We start from the raw sequence: 27,495 nt of genomic DNA on the forward strand, positions 1-27,495 counted from the left end.
TAGAATTTAAAAATTATTTGTAACCAGTACTTTAAAATTATTTGGCTTATCCTTATCATACTTGGCAGAACGTGTAGGTACTGTACACCCTACTAAATTAAGATAAATAAACGTTTCTAGCTACTACCAGAGGCGTACAACAGGGGATAGTGGCTGGTTGACCCTTCCGAAATTCTACGCCACTGACGAAATTGCTATTTTAGTGTAATTTTTTGATTTTGCAATACTTTTTATGTAAATAATATACTCTTCATTCGTAACGATAAAATGATTAGTTTTCGAGATATTTGAAATTAAAAATGAAGCGACACAATACTCTGGTCAAAATAACCGTGTCGTTTCATTTTTAACTTCAAATATCTCGAAAACTAATGGCCTTATCGTTACAAATGAAGAGTATATTATTTTCATAGAAAGTATTGGACAATTTAAAAATTGAACTAAAATAGCAATTTCGCCAGTGGCGTAGAATTTGGAAAGGGTCAACCATTCACTTTCCCCCGTCGTACGCCTCTGGTAATAGCCATAAACGTTTGTTTAACATAATTTAGTAGTTTGTACAGTATCTATACTTCCTGCCAAGTATGAAAATTATACGTAGAACAGTTTTAAAATGCTGAGCAAAAATAGTTTTTAAATTTCTAGATAAAACACCCTGTAACTCAGTAAGAAACCACATTTTATTTAAGTGTTTTAGGTTAAATCTTCGTATTTTGTGCTAAGGTTTCTCGAGTTACTATATGAACAATTATTAATGAAACACCCTGTATAATGGCAATAAAAAAAGTAATTATTTATAAAATAGATTAATTATTTTATTAATCCAGCTGGAAATTATCTTTCTCTAAATTTACTCCCACATTTAATTCTTCATTGTTTCTGTTTAAAAATTATCCTTCATATTCTTATCTTAATTAAACTTTTTAATGAAAGACATTTACGTAGTAGGAAGGTACCTATAAATACCTGGTTTTTATACTTATTCTGAAAGTTTAAACTTGATTTCAGTGTTGTACTTCACAAATTCAAATATGAAATTTATTTTGTTATTGTTTTTGGTTGCCGCTGTAAGTGCCAGATTGCCATCTAGAGAAGACCTGGACTTATTAGCATCTCGACACCACAGTCAGGTCATATTACCACCTCTAGGCAGCCTGGCTAGATTGGCATCTCCAGAAAACCTGGACAGAATACCATCTGGAAACAGCGGGGCCAGGTTGTCAGATTGGCCGAAGATACCATTCACAGTGATGGGTAATTTTTTTATTATTTAAACAATAATTTTTGGTTTTGCTGATTTTATTTATTTATCTATTTACATAAAGTACCTCAAAAACATTATGGCCATTGGTTCAGGAGCACTTACATTAGACATATATTAAATAACGAAAACAAGGCGCAAAATTTCGGCTCCAATGCTTTTTATATGCATTATTTTTTTCGAATCCTGAGAAAACTTATAAGTATTTTTGAAAAATTTAAACGCAGAATAACAGAGTTCGTTAATACCGAGGTCAGAAAGTATTTTTTGTGGCTTTTTTCCAAACGTATGGCCTTAGAAAAAATATTGTTCCTAACTCATGCGGAAAGTGTCTTCCCCGCACTCGACTGCTTGCCAGAACTCCGCTGTGGCGTCGTTCGGGTCAACGGCAGTCTCGTGCGTGAAAGTATCACTTTCCGCACTAGTTAGGAAAATAACTATTTTACATATTTTACAATAAGTTACAGGTTTGAAAAAAAAAATATTATGATTTTAAATATCACATTTAAAAGAAATTTTTGTTTATTCTAAGGGACCTTCTTGTGCGTGAAAATATCACTTTCCGCACTAGTTAGGAAAATAACTATTTTATATATTTTACAATAAGTTACAGGTTTGAAAAAAAAATCATTATGATTTTAAATTTTAAATATCACATTTAAAAGAAACTTTTTGTTTATTCTAAGGGACCTTCGGCCCTTGGTAATAATGTAATCTTTCATTCTGCGTTTAAATTGTTCAAAAACATTTTATTAGTTTTCTCAGGATTCGAAAAAAAATGCATTTAAAAAGCAATAGGGCCGAAGTTTTGCGCCTATGCACTTAATTAATGTCTATTAGATTAAATGTTGTGACAGAGTTAAGTGGTTTTTCAAAACAATACAGTTTTCATGATCTCTGTAGAGTTGTTAAACGTTCCCTTTAGTGATGTAAAATTTCCGGGAAGATTCGAACGCTGGAAAGTTTCGGCAAACTTTCCGGGAATATTGGAAACTTTCGGAAACTTATGAAAATATTGCATTTTTATTAAAATTATTATAATAAATTATACAAATCAGTAGTTAGCTTTACTTATTGTTGTGGTATTACGACTACACAAAAAATCAGTTAAAAATTAGATGTCCAAAAACACTTTTAAAATTTATTTAATTTAATTAAAAAAATACTTTGAATATTTGTTATTAGTCATTATAATTAAAACTAGAAAAGTTATTTTATTTAAAAAATATTAAACTAAAAAACATAACGTACAATAAACACACCAAAATTGATTATTTAGGGCAGTCAATGAGGGTATTTGGCTCCGAATTCCATCCTATTACATCGATTTACTTCATATTTTCACAGTAAGTAGGGAATGGATCGAGAAACAAAGTCTACCCTATGCCGATGTGTGCGATGAAGGGGCTCCCACCCCTTCTCGTGGGTGGAAAATTTTTTGGTTAAAATAGCCACGGAAATGGCCAGAGAACCTAATTCTAAGCCAAAACTGTTCTATCATTTTTTTTTGAAAACTCAATAATTTTTGAGTTATGCGTGGTTGAATATGGGCTATTTTCTTTGAAAAATGACACCTTTGCGGAAGGTTTTTGTGCGAATACCCTAAAAACTATGCATCTAACGAAAAAATTATATAAAATATTTTTGTAGCTTATAAAAAAGCAAAGAGATTCATTCCTTCATAAATCTTCTAGTTATAATACAAAAAGAGATATGGTAGGCTAGACGAGTTTTTTTTTTTCGTGCATGCTCAAATCGGTGTATTTAACCTGAATTAACAGAGAAACTGTAGATTTTACGTGTATAATGGTACTAATACTTTTTGTAGTACGTAAAAAGACCTTTAAAATGAGCAACATTAAATGTCAATTACATTTAAACTGAGCGAGATATGCTGCAAAAAATTGATGACTAACGTAGGTATCTTAAGAAAAAATGAGAAGTTTACTTATCGCCTCATCCGTCAGAATTTAAATACATTGTTTTCTTCTACAATACTTTTTATTGTAGTGTTATTTCTATGTTCAAAAAGTTGGACGGGTTTAAAATGAATTGTTTTTGAAAAAAATAAAATCAAACTATAGAGCGCATCTTAAAATTTTCTAAAAAATCTTCCTTTTTCTCCATGTAATTCGAAAATGATATGAGATACGTAAAAAAGATACTGCACAAAAATGTAGGGTCTTTTTAGATAAAAATGTTGTTTCTATTTTTCATTACTGCATCTCTTATAATTTTAAAGTTACATGGAGAAAAAAAAAAGATTTTAAGAGAATTTAAAAATGCGGTCTATAATTTGATCTTATTTTTTTCAAAAACCATGCATTTTAAACCAGTCCAACTTTTTTAAAATAGAAACTGTAGGGCTTAGTTATAAGGGGGAAGATAAAAGCTTGGAAAATTTAGATACTGCTTAAATACAAAAGGGTCAAGAAAACTAGGGGATATTTCTAAAAACTACTTTGCTACGGCGGCTCGTGTTTTGGTTGGAGAGCTAAGGTTGTGAGTTCGTTAAGAAGAAGTTAGGGATTAGGGAATATTTACTACTATCAAAAATTTAAACAAGGGTACTTACAGATATCCTGGGGTGTTAAATATTAATCCTGGCTATATTTTGTTAGGGCGCCTTACCAGGAGTTTTACTTTCTATGATCATCCAACATCTTAAAATTTGACTCTAAAAAGCTTTTAAAGTTTGTGGTTAAAATTTTGCCAATAGGTTAGCGGTAAATAAACAGGACAAAATACACAGTTATGGCATTTATTGAAAAATTATTCCTTGACATAACAAAACTTTCAGATTACATAAAAGATTACCTGTAAAAAAAAAATACATCTACTTTTCTGAACATAGGTTATGGTGCACCAAAAGATAAACAATAATATTATTGCATTGAGGATTTGATATCTGACTTAATTATGACTTGTATAACTGACTGACTGACCTAATTATGACATATATTATAGCATTTGCATTAAAACAAAAATTTATATTCATTCAGGGAACAATGTTTACATTAAAGAATTACTGACTACTCCTCGTAGTACTTAATTATTGAAAATAACAACAACTATGTCACCTGTCAAATATCATTCCGTAAATCTTTTATTTTTAACTATTTCAAAAGGTTTCAAAAAGGATTTTAACATTAACTTACAATTATGTCTTTACAATAATATTTTAATGATGGAAGCAAAATTATTCTTTGTTCTGTTCAACAATTTACTTTTTCATCTTTGTATTTTAAGTTCCAAAAAGATTTATTTTTTTTATGTTGAAAGAAATTAACGTTATTAGTTTGAGAATTTTATAATTATTAAAAGTCACTATACCTTAAAATTCAAAACTTCACCATTGTGAAACTTGACATGACACTTGACAGCACGTACGTAGTTCATACGTCACTCGAAGGGGAAAATGTCAATGGAAAATTACTGATTGCACCATATACCATTATACCATGAAAATACCATAAAACAAAAGAAATTTGCTTATTTACCTCGGGAAATAGGTTTTCTAATCCAGGAGACGGGAGGCTTGGGTTTAATTCATCACTACGATATTAGTACTATGCCGGCTTTCATAAATACATACGCAGTATTTTTACAAAGCGTATATTACACTTTTACCATCAAAAAAGGAACTGCTACACCATCAAACTGATGGTACACCTACTTAACAAAAACACAGAAGAACTTTGATAGATCCCATTTACTTGGAAATTCTTTTTGCGTCACAAAAAAGCCGGTAACTCACTATCGATGTTTACTGATTCACTACCATTGTAAGAATGCCTGCTTTCTTCTCCGTCTCCTGCCAAAATTCCTTGATCCTGTCACTACGCAATTTCCGGCTTCCGTTCTTCAGAGCCAATTACGAGCTTCGATCTTTGTACCAAATTCAAACAAACCAATCAAATTGATTTTCAACATTTATTCTAGAAAGTTCATCAACGCATTAGAACTGTACTTTTGTCAAAACTTCTTACAAATTCTGTTTTTGCGTCTCAAATAAACAGGAATCTTGTAACACATTGAAATGTTGCGGAATACTTCGTAGATGTATACAGGTGCGGTTTTAGAAAATTCCTTGCAATCTGAATTTAAGTAAAAAACTGAATAAAAAAATTTGGACTTCTTAGAGAGGGATTGTAAAATCTATACAAATCTAAAGATCATATTTTCACTGGTTTTTTAAACGCTACACAGCCTCCTCCGAAAAGAGAAAGCTCGGATAGCTATCCAGTTTTCGATAAACCAAACAAAAATCAACCATGACTCCTTGAGTGAGGCTAAACAATCACATCAAAAATTTTTTTAGATGATGGCTAGTGGGGATTAAATTAAACAAACAAACGTTAGGGATTGGGCTAGCGTACCATCGATCGCCAGACTCTTTAAAGTCGAGTAGACTGAAATGTGTAATGACTCTAAAATGAACTGTAGGTGACAAGAGTTTCTGTGCCTTGGGAAAGAAACTAAACTTGTGCCCTGTGTGGACCTCGCTGACATCCACAGCAGTAACACAAGTGACATACCAGGGCAGACACAGCCTTGTCACCTCGTTGCCTAACCGCGAGCGGTTCTCAAAAACTAAACAAATCATTTGAGCTCTAGGCTCAGCAGATAGGCATCTGCCTAAACTCCACTAAACGCCTAGCGAGTTTCAGGGAATTTTGTTGGCAACGGTTCAGCAAAAATGAGGATTTAGAATCTCCATTCTAAATACCTCAATGAGACAACGTAATCTTAACATTTGTCTCAAGTCGAGATCGGTAACTTTATGTTAAACGTCTCACAGGGAATATACTCACTTCAACAACTAGACTAAAATAAAAGAAGACTAACAAAGGGGGATACAACAACAACAAGGGCCAAATCACAACAAATTCATACAAGGGGGTATACGACAACAACAGGGACCAAAAGACGACATACCAAAATCAAAGAGAATATCAACTTCTTATCAAGACTAAGGGAACTGAAGAACAATACAGGGGGAACATGGAATAGGGGATCAGGACTAAGGGGATGACATATTATCTCCATCAGATACAAAAGGTTTTAAGTCTTTAACATGCCATTTACCAAGATCAGAACCATTTAAATCAGAGAGACGATACACCACTGGTGACAACTTTTCACGGACTGTAGCTTCAATGTACCTCGGTGCTAGTTTAGACATAAACTTGTTAGCAGCATTAGACAGGACTTTATTCCTTTTCCATACTCTATCTCCTACTTGGAATTGGACTTCTCTTCTTCGTAAGTTGTAACTTCTAGCGTTACGTTCATATCCTTTTCGAAGATTAGCCCTGACCTTTTCGAAGACTTGACTTAATCCTTTTACTTCTGAAGCATACATATCACGGTTACCAGGAATAATTTCTAGATCTTGCTTCCGTTGATCGTTTTGATCAACACCATAGTAGTTTCCACTCAGGGGAACATGACGGCCATAATTAAGGAAAGCTGGGGTGTATCCAGTTACTTCGTGCTTTGCGGTATTAATAGCTTGTCTGATCTTTGCTAAATTCTTGTCCCAGTCTACGTGGTCTTTTATATACATACGGATTGCTGTTCCAATGGTTTTATTATTTCTCTCCACAAAATTACATTGTGGTGCATACACGGGGCTAAACCATACTTTCTGAACATTATACCTACTACAGAGATTAATTAGAAGAGGGTTGTTCAGATTTGAGGCATTATCACAAATCACATACTGGGGAACACCAAACATCAGGAAGACATTATCTTCCAAAAATTCAGTAATACTCTTAGCCGTAGCCTTCCTCAAAGGATGGACTAAGGTATATTTACTAAACCAATCAGCAACCACTAATAACCATGTATAACCTTTTTTAGAACGAACAAAGGGACCTATCAGATCAATGGCAACTATTTGCCAGGGGAATTGGGCTTCTCTCTGCTTACCCATTTTACCTAAAGGAGCATGATTTGGTGTTTTCTGAGCACCACAAACTTTACATGATCTGACAAACTTAAGCACATCACAACGCATTTTGGGCCAATAGTACCTTTCTTGAATACGGGACAAAGTTTTATAGAATCCAAAGTGAGCACACGTAGGTGGCTCATGACAAGATTGCATTACTTCTAATCTTTGGGGTTTGGGAACTAAAATTTTCCATTCAATATCATTAGTCTTGAAAGAATTGGGGGATGGGGCATACTTGTAAATGAAATCATTTTCCACTTTCCATTGTGGAAAATCACCAGGGGAACGGAGTATCTTTGATCTTAAATCATCGAACCAAGGGTCTATTCTGTCAAGATCTATTTCTAGATAATCAACTTTTTGGGCATCTTTGGGTGTATCATTGGTATGAGCTCGAGATAAAGCATCAGGGACTAAATGGGATGTTCCTTTTCTATGAATCAAATCGAAAGTATGTTGTCTTAGGCGCATAGCCCACCTGGCTAATTTGCCTGTAGGATTGGACAGTTTATTCAACCAGAGAAGTGAATGGTGGTCAGTAATGACCGAAAACTTAACTCCTTCAATATAACCTCGAAATTTCTCGATAGCGAAGATCACTGCGAGACATTCTCGCTCTGTAACTGAATAATTTCTTTCAGCTCGGGAAAGGGACCTACTTGCATAAGCTATAACTTTTTCTTCACCATCAATAGTTTGAGTCAAGACACCACCAAGACCAGTGTCAGATGCATCACATTGCACAACAAAGGGAAGTTCGAAATTGGGTTGGGCTAAGATAGGGGCAGAAATTAGGAGTTCTTTAATTTTCAAAAAAGCTTTTTCAGCTTCACTAGTCCAAACTACTGGTTGTTTTTTCTTTCTATGACCTTTAAGGAGGTCATTAATAGGGGAGGCTAAACTGGAAAAATCTCTAATGAAACGACGATACCAGGAACACATACCTATAAATCTTTTAATTTCAGTAGAATTAGATGGCCTGGGATAATTAACCATAGCTAAGATTTTTTCAGGATCTGCTTTAAGGGAATTGTTACCAACTACATAACCAAGATACTTCAATTCAGATTTAAAAAAATCACACTTATCGATGTTAATGGTCAAGTTTGCTTCTTTCAGTTTATCTCTTATAATTTTCAACAATCGGATATGTTCTTCAAAAGATGGGGTACACACTATGATGTCATCTAAATAACAGAATATATAGGGTTCAAATTCAGGGCCAAAGATAGCATCAACTAATCTTTGTTGAATCTGTGCACTATTACACAAACCAAAAGGAACAGAAGTGAATTGAAAGGAACCTCTACCAGAAACATTAAAGGCTGTCTTTTTCCTAGAGTCAGGATGCAGCGGGATTTGCCAAAAAGCTTTTCTTAAGTCAATGGAACTAATGCATTTAGCTCCTCTAAGTAACGAAAGAATTCTGTCTATTTGGGGCAAAGGATATGTATCATGAACAGTGACTTCATTTAATGAACGACCATCAAAACAGAACCTATATTCACCTGACTTTTTCTTGACTAATAATATGGGACTTGACCATGGGGATTGGGCTGGTTCGATTACTCCTAATCGTAACATATCGTCTAACTCTTCATGTAGTATTTTATTCATGTATGGGGATAAAGGATATTGTCTTTTCTTAAATGGCTTTGCATCACCAGTGTCAATAACCATTTCAATTTTATTGGTTCTTCCAATGTAGTTGGAACTAGAAATTTCCTCAAAAGAAGCGACTGTGGAATCTACTAAATTTTTTTCAGTGGGGGAAAATGAGTCTACAGAATACAAAGTTTCTGTTTTCTCTTCCTTTTGGGAAGAATGCCATGTTCCATCTCTAAAATTCAAGAACACTGAAAATTTATGCATAAAGTTACTTCCCAAAATAAAACTATGGGGAACGGAGGGTACGACAAGAAATTTCACTACTTGGGAAACACCATCAGCCTCAATTGGAAGATCAATAGTACCAACAACTGATTTTTGAGAACCATCTGCTAAGCAGACGTGTTTACAGGGGGTAGAATTATATTTAATTCCTTGGGAATCCAAAAATTTAACTCCAGCGGCACCTACTACGGATGTGGTGCAACCACTGTCTAAGAGGGCGACAAAGTTTTTAGAAAAGATAGAAATACTAACATGAGGACGACTGTCACAACCTTTCTTTTCAAAAAGAGGGTTAAGTATGTTTTGGGGGAATTTGTCGGGCTTAACTCTATATGGAGTGCAACTGCCGACTGGCTGCACACTACCTAGTTTTTTTTGACACATACAGGAGGACGTTCTCACTCCTTTATTACCACAACGAGAACAAGACATTTCTCTGTTTGTACAATTGCGAGAAATGTGGTTGGGCTTACCACAAGTAAAACAAAAAATAATTTTTCTAGGGTTGTCATGTGTTTGGTAGGGTTGTGGAGGGGGTTGCATTGAATGAGGTTGATAAGAAGAAGACTGATTTCCATACGGTCGATAGGGAGGGGATTGCATCAATGGAGGTGGATAAGAAGACTGATTTCTGTGGGGTGGATAAGAAGAAGAAGACTGATGTCTTTCATCAGTATCTACTGGAGGATTGGGTCTCTCATTTCTCTGCGTAGACTTGGATTTCTTAAAGGGACGATCTTGCTTTTCTCGTTTGTCTCCTTTGGGGTTATCAGGCTTGTCTTGTTTATCAAGTACCTGAAGCTTCTCTTGGGGTTTTTCTGAATCCTCTAATGAAATACCAGCAAGACCTTTTGTAGTTTGAAGCAGGGGCAAAACATTTTGCTCCAAACGTTTAACAGTTATGACTAACATTTCGACAGTGGGAAAATCTTGAAGGGCTACGAGTGGAATATAATCCACCAAAATATTTTTTCTTAAAATCTTTACTCGTTGGGCTTCAGATGGGTACTCTTCTAAACGTTTAAAGAGATTCTCCATGATTGCGGAATAAATAGTGATTGACTCAGACTTTTTTTGTTTTCGACCTTTAATTTCATCAAGGAGATTATCATTATAATCTGGGGGTAGGAAAGCAGTTTTGAGAAGGGTTACCAACTCATTCCAACTGTTAACTGTATTTCCAACACTCCTATACCAAATAGCAGCGTTTCCGTCGAATAACTCAAAAGCTGATCTAAACAGGACATCATCAGAAATATTTCTGGATCTAGCAGAATCTCTTACTTTTTCTAAAAATGTGGGAAGGGCTTTACTCTCACCATTAAATTTGATATTTAAATCAGAAACTCTAACAGGAGTTGAAATTTGTATAATAGGGGCTGAAACTGAACTAATAGGGGCAACGGGGACTGAAGTTGTACCACTAGTCGATGGGACGGACACATTGTCAGATGTCTCTTCCTTTTCTAAGACATCTCCAGTCAACATCAATAAATCCATCTTATAGTTGTCAATAACTTCTTTTATAGCTTCTTCTACATTATCAGGGAAATTTTCCAATCTGAAATCCAGATGACTGGACCTTGTTTTGAAACGAGCAAAGTCAGCCTTTGATGACTGTGCACTCATTGCCCGCGCAATACTTTGCAAATCTGCTAATATTGACTGGATTGTAGGTAACTCTTGATCAGGATCGACTACATTTTTAGTCAAATTAATGGAAGATGAGATGGTCTCTTTACTTAACTGACCTCTCAACAACTTACGTTTTTCTTCAACAGTCCTATTTTGGACATTAAAACCTCTTATGAAAAGTTCATAAGATAACTCATCGGTTTTCAGATCATTAACTTGGGTAGACTTCATTTTTAAAACTGGGGTGAAAACAACACACAGGGGAAAGACCAAAGGGAATAGTAGAAAGTATGACTTTCGGACAAAAAACCGTTTCTATTTATCAAACGAACACAAACCTCACTTGCACTCTCACGCAGCCAGATCCTAACCTCACTGACTTTGTTGCAACTTCTGCTCTTGGTCTGCAATCACTCAATAAACAAAAGAGGGGTCAATAAACTATTGGTCAAAAAATTCACACTCCACCACTGACACGGACTAACAGGGAATAACACAAGGGTACACAAAACAAACAGGAAACAACAGACTCAAATATTTTCAGACAAAACAGGGATAGACAAACACAAATAATATTGAAACTTGCTTCTCGAATGAGCTTACACGGGATAACACCAACAACGGTTCTTGTTCCGATAACTATTGGGAGCGTTCCTAGACAACTAAGCACACTTCCTTTATCACGAGTATTACACTTGTGATCTATTCTGGTACAAGAAGGGAAAGACAAATAGTAATTGGACTGACTAACTACTTTACTTCACGGATACACTCAAACTACTTCACAGGCAGACTCCAACTAACCTTTGGTATCTTTATGACACTGACAAAACTAGATTAGTTGAGAAAAAAATAATGGGACAACTAGACAACATTGGGACTAAAAACTCAAACGGAAACTACACAGACTATACACATATACTCAAATGACGAACAAAAAAAATCACAAAAACAAGTTATTCTGTAAAAAATTGTTAATCAATTATGAATAAATGCACAAATACAACTAAAATGTTATACTTTATCAATAGTTTCAATATTGGAATGTTCAACGCTACTTATATAGACTACTTGTCTATACAATCAATACTTTTTTAAAAAAAATTTAAATATTGCTTTCACCATGGGTACTGTATTAACATCTACTATAAGTACATACATAAAAACAATGTTAATACACTACTATGAGTACATATTTACACATCCTATTGAAAATTTTATACCACTTCGTAACGTTCTAAAAAAATGTAGGGGCTCTTGGGCTAAACTATGTTGCGATACTGGTTGTGATAGTAGAATCGGTCTCAAATCTGGGGCAAGGAGAGGAAATTAAGTTGAAAAACAGTTGGGACTAACTAAAAAAATGTAAACTGCTTGGGAACAACTTAACGATATGACTGGGGGGTGAAAAGAGACTGGCCTCACGTCTGAGGGTGCTATTTTGTAGCGCACAACTGGACACTGAAAGAGGCAGAAAAATGAATCGGCCCCACGTTGGGCGCCATTTTGTAGGGCTTAGTTATAAGGGGGAAGATAAAAGCTTGGAAAATTTAGATACTGCTTAAATACAAAAGGGTCAAGAAAACTAGGGGATATTTCTAAAAACTACTTTGCTACGGCGGCTCGTGTTTTGGTTGGAGAGCTAAGGTTGTGAGTTCGTTAAGAAGAAGTTAGGGATTAGGGAATATTTACTACTATCAAAAATTTAAACAAGGGTACTTACAGATATCCTGGGGTGTTAAATATTAATCCTGGCTATATTTTGTTAGGGCGCCTTACCAGGAGTTTTACTTTCTATGATCATCCAACATCTTAAAATTTGACTCTAAAAAGCTTTTAAAGTTTGTGGTTAAAATTTTGCCAATAGGTTAGCGGTAAATAAACAGGACAAAATACACAGCTTACACGGGATAACACCAACAACGGTTCTTGTTCCGATAACTATTGGGAGCGTTCCTAGACAACTAAGCACACTTCCTTTATCACGAGTATTACACTTGTGATCTATTCTGGTACAAGAAGGGAAAGACAAATAGTAATTGGACTGACTAACTACTTTACTTCACGGATACACTCAAACTACTTCACAGGCAGACTCCAACTAACCTTTGGTATCTTTATGACACTGACAAAACTAGATTAGTTGAGAAAAAAATAATGGGACAACTAGACAACATTGGGACTAAAAACTCAAACGGAAACTACACAGACTATACACATATACTCAAATGACGAACAAAAAAAATCACAAAAACAAGTTATTCTGTAAAAAATTGTTAATCAATTATGAATAAATGCACAAATACAACTAAAATGTTATACTTTATCAATAGTTTCAATATTGGAATGTTCAACGCTACTTATATAGACTACTTGTCTATACAATCAATACTTTTTTAAAAAAAATTTAAATATTGCTTTCACCATGGGTACTGTATTAACATCTACTATAAGTACATACATAAAAACAATGTTAATACACTACTATGAGTACATATTTACACATCCTATTGAAAATTTTATACCACTTCGTAACGTTCTAAAAAAATGTAGGGGCTCTTGGGCTAAACTATGTTGCGATACTGGTTGTGATAGTAGAATCGGTCTCAAATCTGGGGCAAGGAGAGGAAATTAAGTTGAAAAACAGTTGGGACTAACTAAAAAAATGTAAACTGCTTGGGAACAACTTAACGATATGACTGGGGGGTGAAAAGAGACTGGCCTCACGTCTGAGGGTGCTATTTTGTAGCGCACAACTGGACACTGAAAGAGGCAGAAAAATGAATCGGCCCCACGTTCTAGGGCGACATTTTGTAGGGCTTAGTTATAAGGGGGAAGATAAAAGCTTGGAAAATTTAGATACTGCTTAAATACAAAAGGGTCAAGAAAACTAGGGGATATTTCTAAAAACTACTTTGCTACGGCGGCTCGTGTTTTGGTTGGAGAGCTAAGGTTGTGAGTTCGTTAAGAAGAAGTTAGGGATTAGGGAATATTTACTACTATCAAAAATTTAAACAAGGGTACTTACAGATATCCTGGGGTGTTAAATATTAGTCCTGGCTATATTTTGTTAGGGCGCCTTACCAGGAGTTTTACTTTCTATGATCATCCAACATCTTAAAATTTGACTCTAAAAAGCTTTTAAAGTTTGTGGTTAAAATTTTGCCAATAGGTTAGCGGTAAATAAACAGGACAAAATACACAGTTATGGCATTTATTGAAAAATTATTCCTTGACATAACAAAACTTTCAGATTACATAAAAGATTACCTGTAAAAAAAAAAATACATCTACTTTTCTGAACATAGGTTATGGTGCACCAAAAGATAAACAATAATATTATTGCATTGAGGATTTGATATCTGACTTAATTATGACTTGTATAACTGACTGACTGACCTAATTATGACATATATTATAGCATTTGCATTAAAACAAAAATTTATATTCATTCAGGGAACAATGTTTACATTAAAGAATTACTGACTACTCCTCGTAGTACTTAATTATTGAAAATAACAACAACTATGTCACCTGTCAAATATCATTCCGTAAATCTTTTATTTTTAACTATTTCAAAAGGTTTCAAAAAGGATTTTAACATTAACTTACAATTATGTCTTTACAATAATATTTTAATGATGGAAGCAAAATTATTCTTTGTTCTGTTCAACAATTTACTTTTTCATCTTTGTATTTTAAGTTCCAAAAAGATTTATTTTTTTTATGTTGAAAGAAATTAACGTTATTAGTTTGAGAATTTTATAATTATTAAAAGTCACTATACCTTAAAATTCAAAACTTCACCATTGTGAAACTTGACATGACACTTGACAGCACGTACGTAGTTCATACGTCACTCGAAGGGGAAAATGTCAATGGAAAATTACTGATTGCACCATATACCATTATACCATGAAAATACCATAAAACAAAAGAAATTTGCTTATTTACCTCGGGAAATAGGTTTTCTAATCCAGGAGACGGGAGGCTTGGGTTTAATTCATCACTACGATATTAGTACTATGCCGGCTTTCATAAATACATACGCAGTATTTTTACAAAGCGTATATTACACTTTTACCATCAAAAAAGGAACTGCTACACCATCAAACTGATGGTACACCTACTTAACAAAAACACAGAAGAACTTTGATAGATCCCATTTACTTGGAAATTCTTTTTGCGTCACAAAAAAGCCGGTAACTCACTATCGATGTTTACTGATTCACTACCATTGTAAGAATGCCTGCTTTCTTCTCCGTCTCCTGCCAAAATTCCTTGATCCTGTCACTACGCAATTTCCGGCTTCCGTTCTTCAGAGCCAATTACGAGCTTCGATCTTTGTACCAAATTCAAACAAACCAATCAAATTGATTTTCAACATTTATTCTAGAAAGTTCATCAACGCATTAGAACTGTACTTTTGTCAAAACTTCTTACAAATTCTGTTTTTGCGTCTCAAATAAACAGGAATCTTGTAACACATTGAAATGTTGCGGAATACTTCGTAGATGTATACAGGTGCGGTTTTAGAAAATTCCTTGCAATCTGAATTTAAGTAAAAAACTGAATAAAAAAATTTGGACTTCTTAGAGAGGGATTGTAAAATCTATACAAATCTAAAGATCATATTTTCACTGGTTTTTTAAACGCTACAAAACAACACTATAATAAAAAGTACTGTAGAAGGAAAACGATGTATTTAAATTCTGACGAATGAGGGGTTAGATATACTTCTCATTTTTTCTTAAAATACATTAGCCATCAATTTTTTTCAGTATATCTCGCTTAGTTTGAATGCTATCGACATTTAATATTGCTCATTTTAAAGGTATTTTCAAGCACTATAAAAGGTACTGGAATCAATATACACGTAAAATCGACCGTTTCTCTGTTATTTCAAGTTATTTTTTTTTATATACACCGATTTGAGCATGCAACAAAAAACAAAAAAGAAGATTTATAAAGGAACGAATCTCTTTACTTTTTTATAAGCTACAAAATATTTTATATAGTTTTTTCGTTAGATGCATAGTTTTTAGGGTATTCGCAAAAAATCGTCCGCAAAGGTGTCATTTTTCAATGAAAATGGCCAATTTCAACTGCGAATAACTCAAAAAGTATTGAGCTTTAAAAAAATATTATAGAATAGTTTTTGCTTAGATTAGGTTATCTATCGACTTCCGTGATTATTTTAACCAAAAAATTTTCCACCCCCGTGAAGGGGTCGGAACCACCTCCAAGATAAAAGCACACATCGGCATAGGGTAGACTTTGAATTAGGAGATAAGTAGAGGCTATTCCAAAAATTTTATTAAAATCCATGCAGTAGGATAGAATTCGGAGGTAATATCCTATTCTTGCTCCCATTGCCTGGCGTAATTTAGGAACTTACTTCAGGAAATCTGTATTCTTATATAGTATTATAGCAGGAAATTTTTACTTAACTAATAATAACAGAAGACACTACAAAATTCTTAGGAAGTATAACTATGAAATATATAAATAAGAGTCTATCCTTGTGAATCAGAGAAATTTTCTTCACACAAGCTGGAATCTGAGTATGAAGAGAATATAATGAAGAGACTCTCTCCATCTCACTTAATCTGTCATTTTCTGATATGGATTTAGAGTCTTGCCCTGGCTCCAACAGATGAGTTCTAGAAAGACTCTCATCACATACCATTTTTCCATGTTTATGATCTTTTATAAGTTTTTCGTTATAGTCCTGTCGCCAGGGGGGGTACAACGGCCTCCTGTATTCAGATGGACTTACCCAAGTTTTTTTTATGTATTTTGACCCGTAGAACACGAATTTTTTGGGTAACAGTTGATCCGGATGTCGATAAGATTGTTATAAACAAAGAAGTTGAGGAATTACATAACAGCGATTTCTCGCAAAACAAAACATGTCTTTGTATTTTTTGGGCCATTCTAACCAAAAAGTGTTCCTACAAATTTTTTCGTAGGATGCATAGTTTTCGAGATAAACGCGGTGGAACTTTCAAAAAATCGAAAAATTGCAATTTTTGTACCCGAATAACTTTTGATTAAAAAATAAAATAGAAATTCTGCTTACCGCATTTGAAAGTTCAAGTCAAAGTATATCGGTTTTAGTTATTTGCATTGCTAAAAATTTATTGTTTTATTGTTAAACAAAAGTATAAACACCTAGTGCTGGAGTGATGTTTTCAATGATTTCTCATTTAAAATCGAACGAGTAGATAGAGTAGGTACAAGTGCAAGCGAGGCTATTTCTACGTAGCATGCATGTAAACGCATGTATTAGGCACGGGAAACACTATGTGTTTATAGCTTTTTTTAGCAATAAACACATAAATTTTTAGCAATGTATATATTAGAAACCGATAGAATTTGACTTGAACTTTCAAATGCGGTAAGCAGAATTGCTATTTTATTTTTTAATCAAAAGTTATTCGGGTTCAAAAATTGCAATTTTTCGATTTTTTTCAACCGCGTTTATCTCGAAAACTATGCATCCTACGAAAAAACTTGTAGGAACATTTTTTGGTTAGAATGACCCAAAAAATACAAAAACAGGTTTCGTTTTGCGAGAAATCGCTGTTATGTAATTCCTCAACTTCTTTGTTTATAACAATCTTATCGACATCCGGATCAACTGTTACCCAAAAAATTCGTGTTCTACGGGCCAAAATACATAATAAAAACTTGGGTAAGTCCATCTGAATACAGGAGGCCGTTGTACCCCCCCTGGCGACAGGACTATTAGGAGCTATTTATTATACATTAACTTCCCTCCTATGATCAGTCTATTTCTCCTTTTATTATGTATGAAAGAGTATGTACTAAAGCTACGCTCTGTTTCAGCATAGGAAGCTGGTAACCCAAGTATTGTAATTGTAGTCTCTTAAAGTACTTTTGTTGCACATTCCTTGTCACCAGCTTATACAATCTATTGATCGTGCTGAAAGCCAAATAAGATCCATTGATCAAAGGTCTGCTTTTGCACAGAACTTTATTAGTTCTAAAAAATTTTTTTCTTTTTTGTCAATAAACTTTGGATGATTGGTTAATATCATGTCTATACACTGCATAGCTAATATATGCTCCTCACCAGTGAGGCTTTGTCCTATTAAAGAAGAATTAAGTAAGCTTGCAGCATAGTGCACAGGCTTCACTGTAATTTTTCCTTTTTTCTAATTCAGATAAGCATTCCTTTTCCTCGGGCTTACTGATTGGAAGTAATGGAATATTCTCGGTAAAAATATTTCCTGTATCCTTAAATGCCTCGACAATCAACTGCTACTTTTTGCAACTTTATCCAAAACATTTCGCCATCCAGACAATGCTGTTGAAAATTCTGTGAAAATTAAATTTTCTCCCTTTATGACCATAGGTATCGGTAAAGCACTTTTACACGCAATAATGTTATTTATACAATTAAGGATTGAACCCCATCTAGTTGTTACAAGAAGTTTTGATGATATAACTTTTTTGTTGTTTTGAATTTTTCTTTTTATTTATTATTTCTCGTTTGACATATTCCCATGCATTACACATATACTAAAATCACAATAAAGATGCACTAGAAATAAGCAAACCAAGACACACTAAATGTTCGAGGAGGACTCCCAAATCACGATTTGCAAAGTTTATACATTCTAAATCATGATTCAGGATTAATCCTGGTAACATTCAACGTGTCTTGGTATGCTTATTTCTAGTGCATCTTTATTGTGATTTTATTATAGCTTTAGGCATTTTTAGTATAAAAATAATAAAGGTAATGTTTAAACAAATGTTCCTATTGCACTTGGCAGTCGTATAGGTTCGCCGGCCGTGTGAATTAAATGGCACTCTTCCTTCTTCTTCTTTAAGTACCGTGCCCAAATTTTTAGGCGTGGGTAGCTTCCATAACAATTTGCCGATATCGTTCTCGATCTTGTGCGGCATGTAACAATTGATCTGCTGATAAGCCATTCCATTGACGAAGGTTTCGGAGCCATGAATATTTCTTTCGACCAATTCCTCTTTTTCCGTCGATCTTTCCATTGAGTATTAACTGCAGCATCCTGTATCTGCTACCTCTCATTATATGCCCCAGATATTCAAGTTTTCTCTTTTTTATCATCTTCATTAAGTCACCTTCGCCTTGACCTACTCTGTTTAAGACTTCTCTGTTTGAAATGCGTTGAACCCAAGATATTCTGAGCATTCTACGATACGACCACATCTCAGAGGCTTCTAATTTGTTCATCATGTTAACCTTCATGATCCAGGTTTCACATCCATATAGTAATACAGGATACACATAACATTTTAGGAACTTGATGCTTAGTTGTAAGTTCAGCTGAGAGTTGCTCAGAATAGATCTAAGTTTCATAAATGCTCCTCTTGCAATTTCTACACGAGTTTTAATTTCTTCATCCGGATTTAGTGTCTCGTCTATCCAACATCCTAGGTATTTAAAATGGTTAACTTTTGTTATTGATTCATCATTGAAAATTAGTTGCATAGGGCCGACGTCTTGTTTACTAAACACAAGTAACTTTGTCTTTGTTGCATTTATGTTAAGTCCGTTATTGGAGCATTCCCTAGTGACTCGATCTATAAGGAATTGAAGATCTTCGATATTTTCAGCCATGATCGCGGTGTCGTCTGCATATCTGATGTTGTTAATAGTTTCTCCCCCGATTCGAACTCCACATTGTCCTTCCAAGGCTTCATTAAAAATTATTTCTGAGTATACGTTAAACAAAGTTGGGGATAACACACAACCCTGTCTGACACCTCTTTGAATGCAAATTTTGTCTGTTTCTTTGCCGTCTACCAGAATAGAAGCTTCTTGATACCAATAGAGATGTTGTAAAAGTCTCAGATCTTTATCGTCTATTCCAATCATTTCTAGATATTCAAACAACCTATTATGTTGAACTCTATCAAACGCCTTCTCAAAATCTATAAAGCAGACGTAAATTGGTTTCTGTACTTGCCATGATCGTTGAAGTAATGTTAACATTGAGAACAAAGCTTCCCTTGTTCCCAATCCTTCTCTGAAACCGAATTGTTTGTTTCCCATTGTCTCTTCACATTTCTGCTTGATTCTATTAAGAATTATCTTAAGAAGTAGCTTGAGAGAGTGGCTCGTGAGACTAATTAGTCTAAAGTCTTTACATGATGATGTATTAGGCTTTTTTGGGAGTGGAATAAATGTAGACTCTAACCATATCTGTGGCATCATGCCAGTCTCGTATATATGGTTATAAATGTTTGTTAGTTGTGAGACATTGTCGTCATCCAGAAGTTTGAGCCAGTCTGACGGTATTTGGTCAGGGACTAGAGATTTCCCATTTTCTGGAAGGCACTCTTCCATGTAAGTTCAAGTTATGTCACTGACTCAAATGTCACTGACTTTATGTCCAAATGGCTCTTGGAAATATTCTCAACAGTTCTCGGAAATATTACGGAAAGGTCTCGGAAATATTCTTGAAAGTTCTCGGAAATATGCTCGAGAATTTTCCATTGAACCTTTCTGGGAATATTAGCGGCCAGGAGAATATTTCCATTTTTATATGCGAATATTTTAGGAAACTTTCCAATGTTCTCGAATACTCGCTTGGAAATATTCTCGACTCACATTACTAATTTCCTTAACAGTAGGTTCCAAATACAATGATTTATACAGGTTGTAGAATGATTCACAGTCAGTTTATTTTATTTAGCGTATGGCTTAAGTACGTCACAGAATATACCTATTTAAATTTATGCATTATACAATGCATCACAAACAGATGTCCAGATAAGATTTCTGTTTGTGGTCTGTGATGTTGGCAGGATTTTTTTTTGTTTTTCGTTCGTCTGCTGCCAAATGTTGCTAGTTCATTTAGCGTTACCCAGGGTGCACCACATGGAGGCTAACTAGCGTTACACCCCTCACAGTTAGTGAGGATGTGTTTCACGGTCAGGTAAAAATTGGATTGAAGGCAGATTGGACAAGTTCCTGAGGACTTTAAGAAATCATGAGTAAATTTGGGATGGTTAATTCGGAGTCTTCTAATAATATATGCTTCTTTTCTAGAAAGTCCAGCGAGAGATGACCAACAGACGGTTGGAGTTCTTGTAGAATTAGTTGTTTTACTCTGTTGCCATAAGTTTTGCCAGGCATCATTTACTGACTTTTTGATAACGAGTTTGGGATCGCTAGCTATAGTCCAGGGCGCATCTGTTTTGAGATGGACGTTGAGAGGCGACTGAAATTTTTTTGCAGAATTTGCTTGAAAATAACTCAAATAATAATATTTGAGTTATTCTCCCACTCAAAATGGTCCGGAACATTGTTTAAATAATCAAAATGTCAAAATATGAAGGAAAAACTCGATTTTTTATTGGTTTTTTGATTATAACTTTAAAATTATTCATTTCTGAGAAAAGAATTGGTTATAAATTTAAAAAATAGTCAACCTTGTTGCAAAATAGCAATAATTTCAAAAAAACCATACAAAAACAAGTATTTGCATTTTACGTTTTTCAACCATTTTCGCTACACTGAGGACCTTCATATTTTACCCAGAAAAACTTTATGATATAGTAAAACAACACTGAAAATTCATTAAGATCGGTTTAATAGATTTTGCAAATAAATTTTGCAATCCAGCTTTCACAAAAAAATACATTTTTTAAATGTTGCAGGACTGAAAATAAAGCAGATAGCAAGTTGAATTTTTTTTTGCTTATAGAAGTGTACCTTTCATTTGCAATTTGCAAAATTAAAATTGATTAATTACCACGGCGTCAGGAAATTTTTTAAATAAACATTAATTTTTGGTGCTACGCACAGGACAGCTGTGTTCGATTCACTCAAATTTATTTCCACCAAAATTTCTTCTAATCTTCATCTAAATTATTTTCTTAATCTATATTTTGTTGTATTTTAATATTTTAATTCCACAAAAATCAAACTAATTTTATTATTGTTTGTGAAATATTGTTTAAACAATTGTATATGTTTAAAAATAACAAACTTTTATTCTAAATATATGAACAAAGAAAGTTTTTGCTAAAAAAATATTAGGTATTTCATAGAGTATGTGTTTTTATTTTGCAATAAACAAATTTATTTATTTATATCGAAATGTAATAAAAATTAAAATGTATCAATCATTATTAAAGGTCATTGGAATGCCCAATCGGAGCAAACTATCCGCTGTCCTGCGCGTAGCACCAATAATTAATGTTTATTTAAAAAAAATTCTGACGCCGTGTTAGTTAACCGATTTTAATTTTGCAAGTTGGAAATGAAAGACAAAGTACAATTCTATGCGCAAAAAATATTTCAAATCGGTATCTGCTTTATTTTCAGTCCTGTAACATTTTGAAAAAATGAATTTTTTTTCGAAAGCTGGATTGCAAAATTTATTTTGCAAAATTTATTAAACCGATCCTAATGAAATTTTTAATACTGTTTTAATGTATCCTAAAGTTTTTTTAGGTGAAATATGAAGGTGCTAAGTGTAGCATAAATGGTAGAAAAACGTAAAATGTGAATACTTGTTTTTGTATGTTTTTTTCGCAATTATTGCTATTTTGCAACAAGTTTGACTATTTTATAAACTTTTAACCAATTTTATCTTATAGCTAATTTAATTACGCAACATCTATGTCAGCACAACTATTTGTGAAATGAATACTTTTAAAGTTATAATCAAAAAACCAAGAAAAAAATCGAATTTTTCCTTCACTTTTTGACATTTTGATTATCTAAATAATGTTCCGGACCTTTTTGGGAGGGAGAATAACTCAAACATGTATTATTGTTTGAGTTATTTTCAAGAAATTTCTGCAAAAAAATTTGAGTCGCCTCTCAACGTCCAAATGTACTAATATTTTTACAGATGCGCCCTGGTCTACTAGTTAAGTTGTGGTTAATCCAGTTTTGGGGTTGGTAGCTTATGTGTCAAAATGATCTGCTGTTTCATTACCAGTAATTCAAGTACGAGAGAATAGAGCCATTTGAGAGAGACTGCTACATTAAACATTTCGCTATATTAATAATGTTCAAGAATAATAGACAAGATAGTGTAAACATACACAGAAATTTTGATGTCAAATCACTGCAATTCTATAGCGTATAGGGCTAAGAAATTAACATAAAAACGTAATTTCCTATTAAACTACTTCGTATAATAATACGAAACACCATATTTTATTAAATAAGTCATCGAGAAGAATCCAAAGGTGTAAAGATATACAGGGTGTTCCCTTTAAAAAACATAATTTTCTGTCACCCTGTCAATACGGATGGTTCTGTATATTTAAAAATATTTTTAATTATGGTCCTATCTGTAAACCAACTTTTACCTAAATAACTTTTTTTCGTATCTCTTACAATAAACAAGTAATTAGACAGGGGAAGGGAAAAAAGAAAAAGCAGTTTTTGTTTTTATTTGATTCAGAGTTGGACCACCATCTCCAGATATGGTCTTTTTTGTGAGCATTTTTTAGTGGGTCACAAATGATAGAAAAAAAGGTAAGTCCGTGATAATACACATTTATAACATTTATTCTAACATGACATTTTAGTTAAATCTGACAGTTGTCACATTTTATTTGCAATTTGGCATAAAAACAAATCAATTGTGTTTATTGCATTTATAAAATGGTATTTTCTTCGATTTGTATAGTCTTATAAATTTTACAGATTATATTCCTAGATATATTATATAATTCGTAAATAACTTTTTTTAGATTATAGCGCAATCTATCGACAACTAGAATAAATGATATAAATGTCTGTAATCACCGGCGTGCCTTTTTCTGTCACATACAATTTAATGAGTTAGAAAGAAATCGAAAAACTGTGACGCACTGAAAGATGCTGATGAGAAAAAGAATAGCTATTTCTGCCTCTTAGGCGTTGAGACGCAAAACAGCGACATCCCTCGTAAAACGAGGAAGACAAAAAGTCCCAGATACAAAGTTTACTACAATTAAACAATTAAAAAAACTGAAATAAAAATAATAAACAATAATTTAAATCTAAGACTTTTGGTAAAGGAACTGCTTTCTGACTGCATCCCGTATCTCTGGCTTTACAATATATAAGCACAGAGACGACGAATATAGAAGAAAGCAAATAAAGTATCCGGTTACGTATTTATCTTCTTTTCGTCTTAGAAAAGGATCGAAACACAGTTTCAGCTATTCAATTCTGAGTAAAGATGAAAAAGAAAAAGACAGTTTTTGTTTCTATTTGATTCAGAGTTGGACCACCATCTCCAGATAGGTATTTCTGCCTCTCAGGCGTCATCGGTGGAGCTATGCAGTCACAACTCTAAACCAAATACCAACAGCCTGCCAATTTAAGGGAAATTGCCGGTTGCAATAATTCCAACTTTGAGATGCAAAACAGCGACATCCCTCGTAAAACGAGGAAGACAAAAAGTCCCAGATACAAAGTTTACTACAATTAACCAATTAAAATAACTGAAATAAAAATAATAAACAATATTTTAAATCAAAGACTCTTCGTTAAGAAACTGCTTTCTGGCCGCATCCGGATCTCACTCTTTTACAATATATAAGCACAGAGACGATGAATATTAAAGAAAGCAAATAAAGGACACGGTTAGAGTTGCATAAGTTTGACTTGAATGTTTGAAGACTTGAGTTTGACTTAATTTCAAATCAAACTCAAGTCAATTCTTCTGACAAATAATTCAAGTCAAGTCAAACTGGCCAATCGTACAGGTTTGAAAACTCAAACTGTTTTTCAAACTAGTTTGAAAGAGTTTAAAAAATAATTTATTTAGCAGATATACTTTTTTGTCGAGATAGACATGTTCTCTCTCGGACCATCACTCCTAGTGGAGTATTGGGCGCATCTGCGTTTCTTGACCGATGGTGCAAGACGGCTGGTGGCCAGCTCAGATAGACATGTAAGTTGCCAATTAAGATAAGAAAAGTAATAACACATACAATTAATGCCACATAAAATAACTTGATACAGGAAGCGATTATAGTCAAAATAGGATCGTAAATTTCATGAAAATGATTTCTGTACACCTAGAAATGCTTGCTGGCAAGTTTCGTTTTATCCATATAATTTTTTTATATTTTTATTAACTTGAGTGTTACTAGATTAAAACAAAGAATTCGTTGGGTGGTTATTTTTATCATACCAAGATTTAATCTACTATAACAAAAATTTATAAAGGAGCAACAAAATGTTATATTCTTGATAGAGTAGGTTTAATGAGCTTTTTGTAACTTTGTAATGTTGTTTTAAAGAGTTAGTTCACTATTTGTCATTTTATAACGCTGTTCTTTTTTCTCCTTTTTTTTTCTTGGAAGTATATGACTAACGCTGTTCTTTTTATACATATTACAAGTATGCACTTTGCAATTTTCATTGTTTTGAAATCACCTGTTTCAATGAATCAGTGACTTTTTCAATGAATACCTTCAACATTAGACTCGATTTGTTCTGGTACCTATTCTGAGCCGAAAAATATTCATGTTGAGATATTATTTCACAAAGCACACACTTCAAAACGAACGTAATAAACAAGATAAGCATAGACTTCTTAATATGAACAACAAACTAATTTGCGGAGTGTACATATTCAGACCTAGCCAAATAAGTCAACACATTAGTCGGTACGCTCTCAATAAAATTGGAAATAAAAACGTTGCGCAATATGATATTCAAACTTCAAACTGTTTGAAGAATTTTGATTTCAAGTCAAACCTAAAGATATCGAAATCAAGTCAAATCAAACTTTTACAAAAAAGTTTGGTTTTCAAGTCAAGTAAAGTTTGTTGAATAATATCAAACTAGTTTGACTTAACCCTTAAACGCCCAACCTTTTTTAGGCTCCATGTACGCCCAAGGGTGGGTAAAAAAATAACCTTACAACAAAATTACAATGTACAATGTACATCAAAATTAACAAACCAGTAAAAGCCATTAATTCAGATTTGTTGATTTTCTCTACATTCTTCATTTCAGCCTCCTCAATGGCGGAAAATTATGTCGATAATATAATTATACGTCGATAATTATATGGATTATGTTCCTACCAACGAGAAATTATAGAGAAACCTGTAGTAGCAAGTTTTACCAAGGGTGTACTTTTTATGCCCACCCATATTTAACTCAAGATATTACTTTCATTTTCAAAAGTATCGGTAAAATCAAATTAACATTCGATAAAGGGCTGTATTTTTAACAATAAGTAATTTTTGAAAAATTTTTGAACACGTAATAAATATGTTACAAGGGAATACGCATTAGGTGGACATTTTTTATCCACCCTTGGGCGTTTAAGGGTTAATGCATTTCTAGACACGGTCACATATTTACCTTATTTTCATCTAGGAAAAGGACAGAAAGACAGTTTCAAGTACTTAAATCTGAGTAGAGATGAAAAAGAAAAAGGCAGTTTTTGTTTTTATATTAATTAGACTTTGTCACACTAATGCCCCACCCTGGGGTAAATATATTTCAATATCTAATGCAAATATTTTCTTATTTTTTGTTAAAGATTGTTATTCACCCGTCGAAAAAGACTGCAAACCTGCAGGTTTAGATGGCTATCTCGTTTGGACATGGGACGTAACGGAGAATCGTTGTGCAAGAGCAGTTGCTCAGGGTGGTTGTACTCCCACCAAAAATAACTTTGGAAGCTTCCAACAGTGTTGGCATATCGCAAGACCAGTATGTCATAACCGAAGCCCCACTGGACTTAAACATAACTTCTAAAATTATAATATATTTTTTTGTCTACATTACGGAAATTTTTCTAAAATACAAACTAATCAAATTATTTTGTTTCATTATTTTAACGCGGCATCCGACAGGTGAACTTTTTTGCCACTAACAGACAGGTGGGGTGTAACAAACCCCAGCATTTGAACGAGTTAGGGATTCTCAAAAAATCTATTTACAATTAGTTGTCTGTGATGTCTGGAACGTCAATATCTTAAAGCTGGTCAGCATAGTCACTATCTACTCTAACATTGTCTATTTCTTCACTTACTTCCGAATTACTCTTGTCAATACATTCATCACTGTCTGCTTCGTCGCATAAGACCTGAAGACGTGTTTAGTCTCGATCGTAATTAACTTTAGCTTAGACTAATAAAAAATATATTAAAATCTGTAATAAGTATTATTCACTTACCTATACCACAGAATAACTAACCATACAGAAGCGAAACTCAGGCCCAAAATGGTAACATAATTTTCATGCTCATGTGTCAATGTAACTGGTATAACCTCACTTTTAGACTGACGGTGACAGTTGTTTTTAGTTAAATTTTATATTTATATATGTTTTATTTTATAGTTTATTTATATTTTATAGTTAAATTTTATATTTCAAAATTAATTAATAACTACTTGTCAAAATATCACATCATTTGAATTCGTCTATTCCTTAGAAAATCAAGTTCTAATCTGTAACTAGGGCTCAAGGTCAAATATTTCGCTTCCCACACAATCCTGTATGGTTAGTTATTCTGTGCCTATACTTATTTATTTACAGGAGTAATACAAAATAAAGACAATTCTGCAGAAAGTACAAAATCAGAAACGTGGGGCGTGACAATTTCCAATCCAAATTTACTTGCTGAAACTAAATAGATGACTAAAAACTATGTATCTTCGCATAGATGAATATACAATAGAAAACTATCTAGCCGCTGTGGCTACTGTATGCAAAATTTCCTTATGTTTTACGCGCTTTAGCATTGTTGAGGT

The 27,495-nt window shown here is 33.6% G+C and overlaps 1 protein-coding gene across 1 annotated transcript; it reads left to right on the forward strand.

The window, feature by feature from the left end:
• Positions 1-936: 936 nt before the first annotated feature.
• LOC126884967 (uncharacterized) lies at positions 937-26,560 on the forward strand. The gene is made up of 2 exons (XM_050651348.1): positions 937-1,254; positions 26,279-26,560. Exons 1-2 carry the CDS (start codon positions 1,032-1,034, stop codon positions 26,494-26,496), a joined length of 441 nt encoding a protein of 146 aa, XP_050507305.1. The 5' UTR covers positions 937-1,031; the 3' UTR covers positions 26,497-26,560.
• Positions 26,561-27,495: the final 935 nt, after the last annotated feature.

This window comes from Diabrotica virgifera, chromosome 5 (genome assembly GCF_917563875.1).
Source record: "Diabrotica virgifera virgifera chromosome 5, PGI_DIABVI_V3a".
NCBI lineage: Eukaryota > Metazoa > Arthropoda > Insecta > Coleoptera > Chrysomelidae > Diabrotica > Diabrotica virgifera.

Excerpts from the sequence above, each read along its gene's own strand:
- LOC126884967 (XM_050651348.1), top strand. The coding sequence starts at position 1,032 with ATGAAATTTATTTTGTTATTGTTTTTGGTTGCCGCTGTAAGTGCCAGA. Across the intron at positions 1,255-26,278 it reads GATACCATTCACAGTGATGG|ATTGTTATTCACCCGTCGAA; the intron begins GTAATTTTTTTA and ends TTTTTGTTAAAG.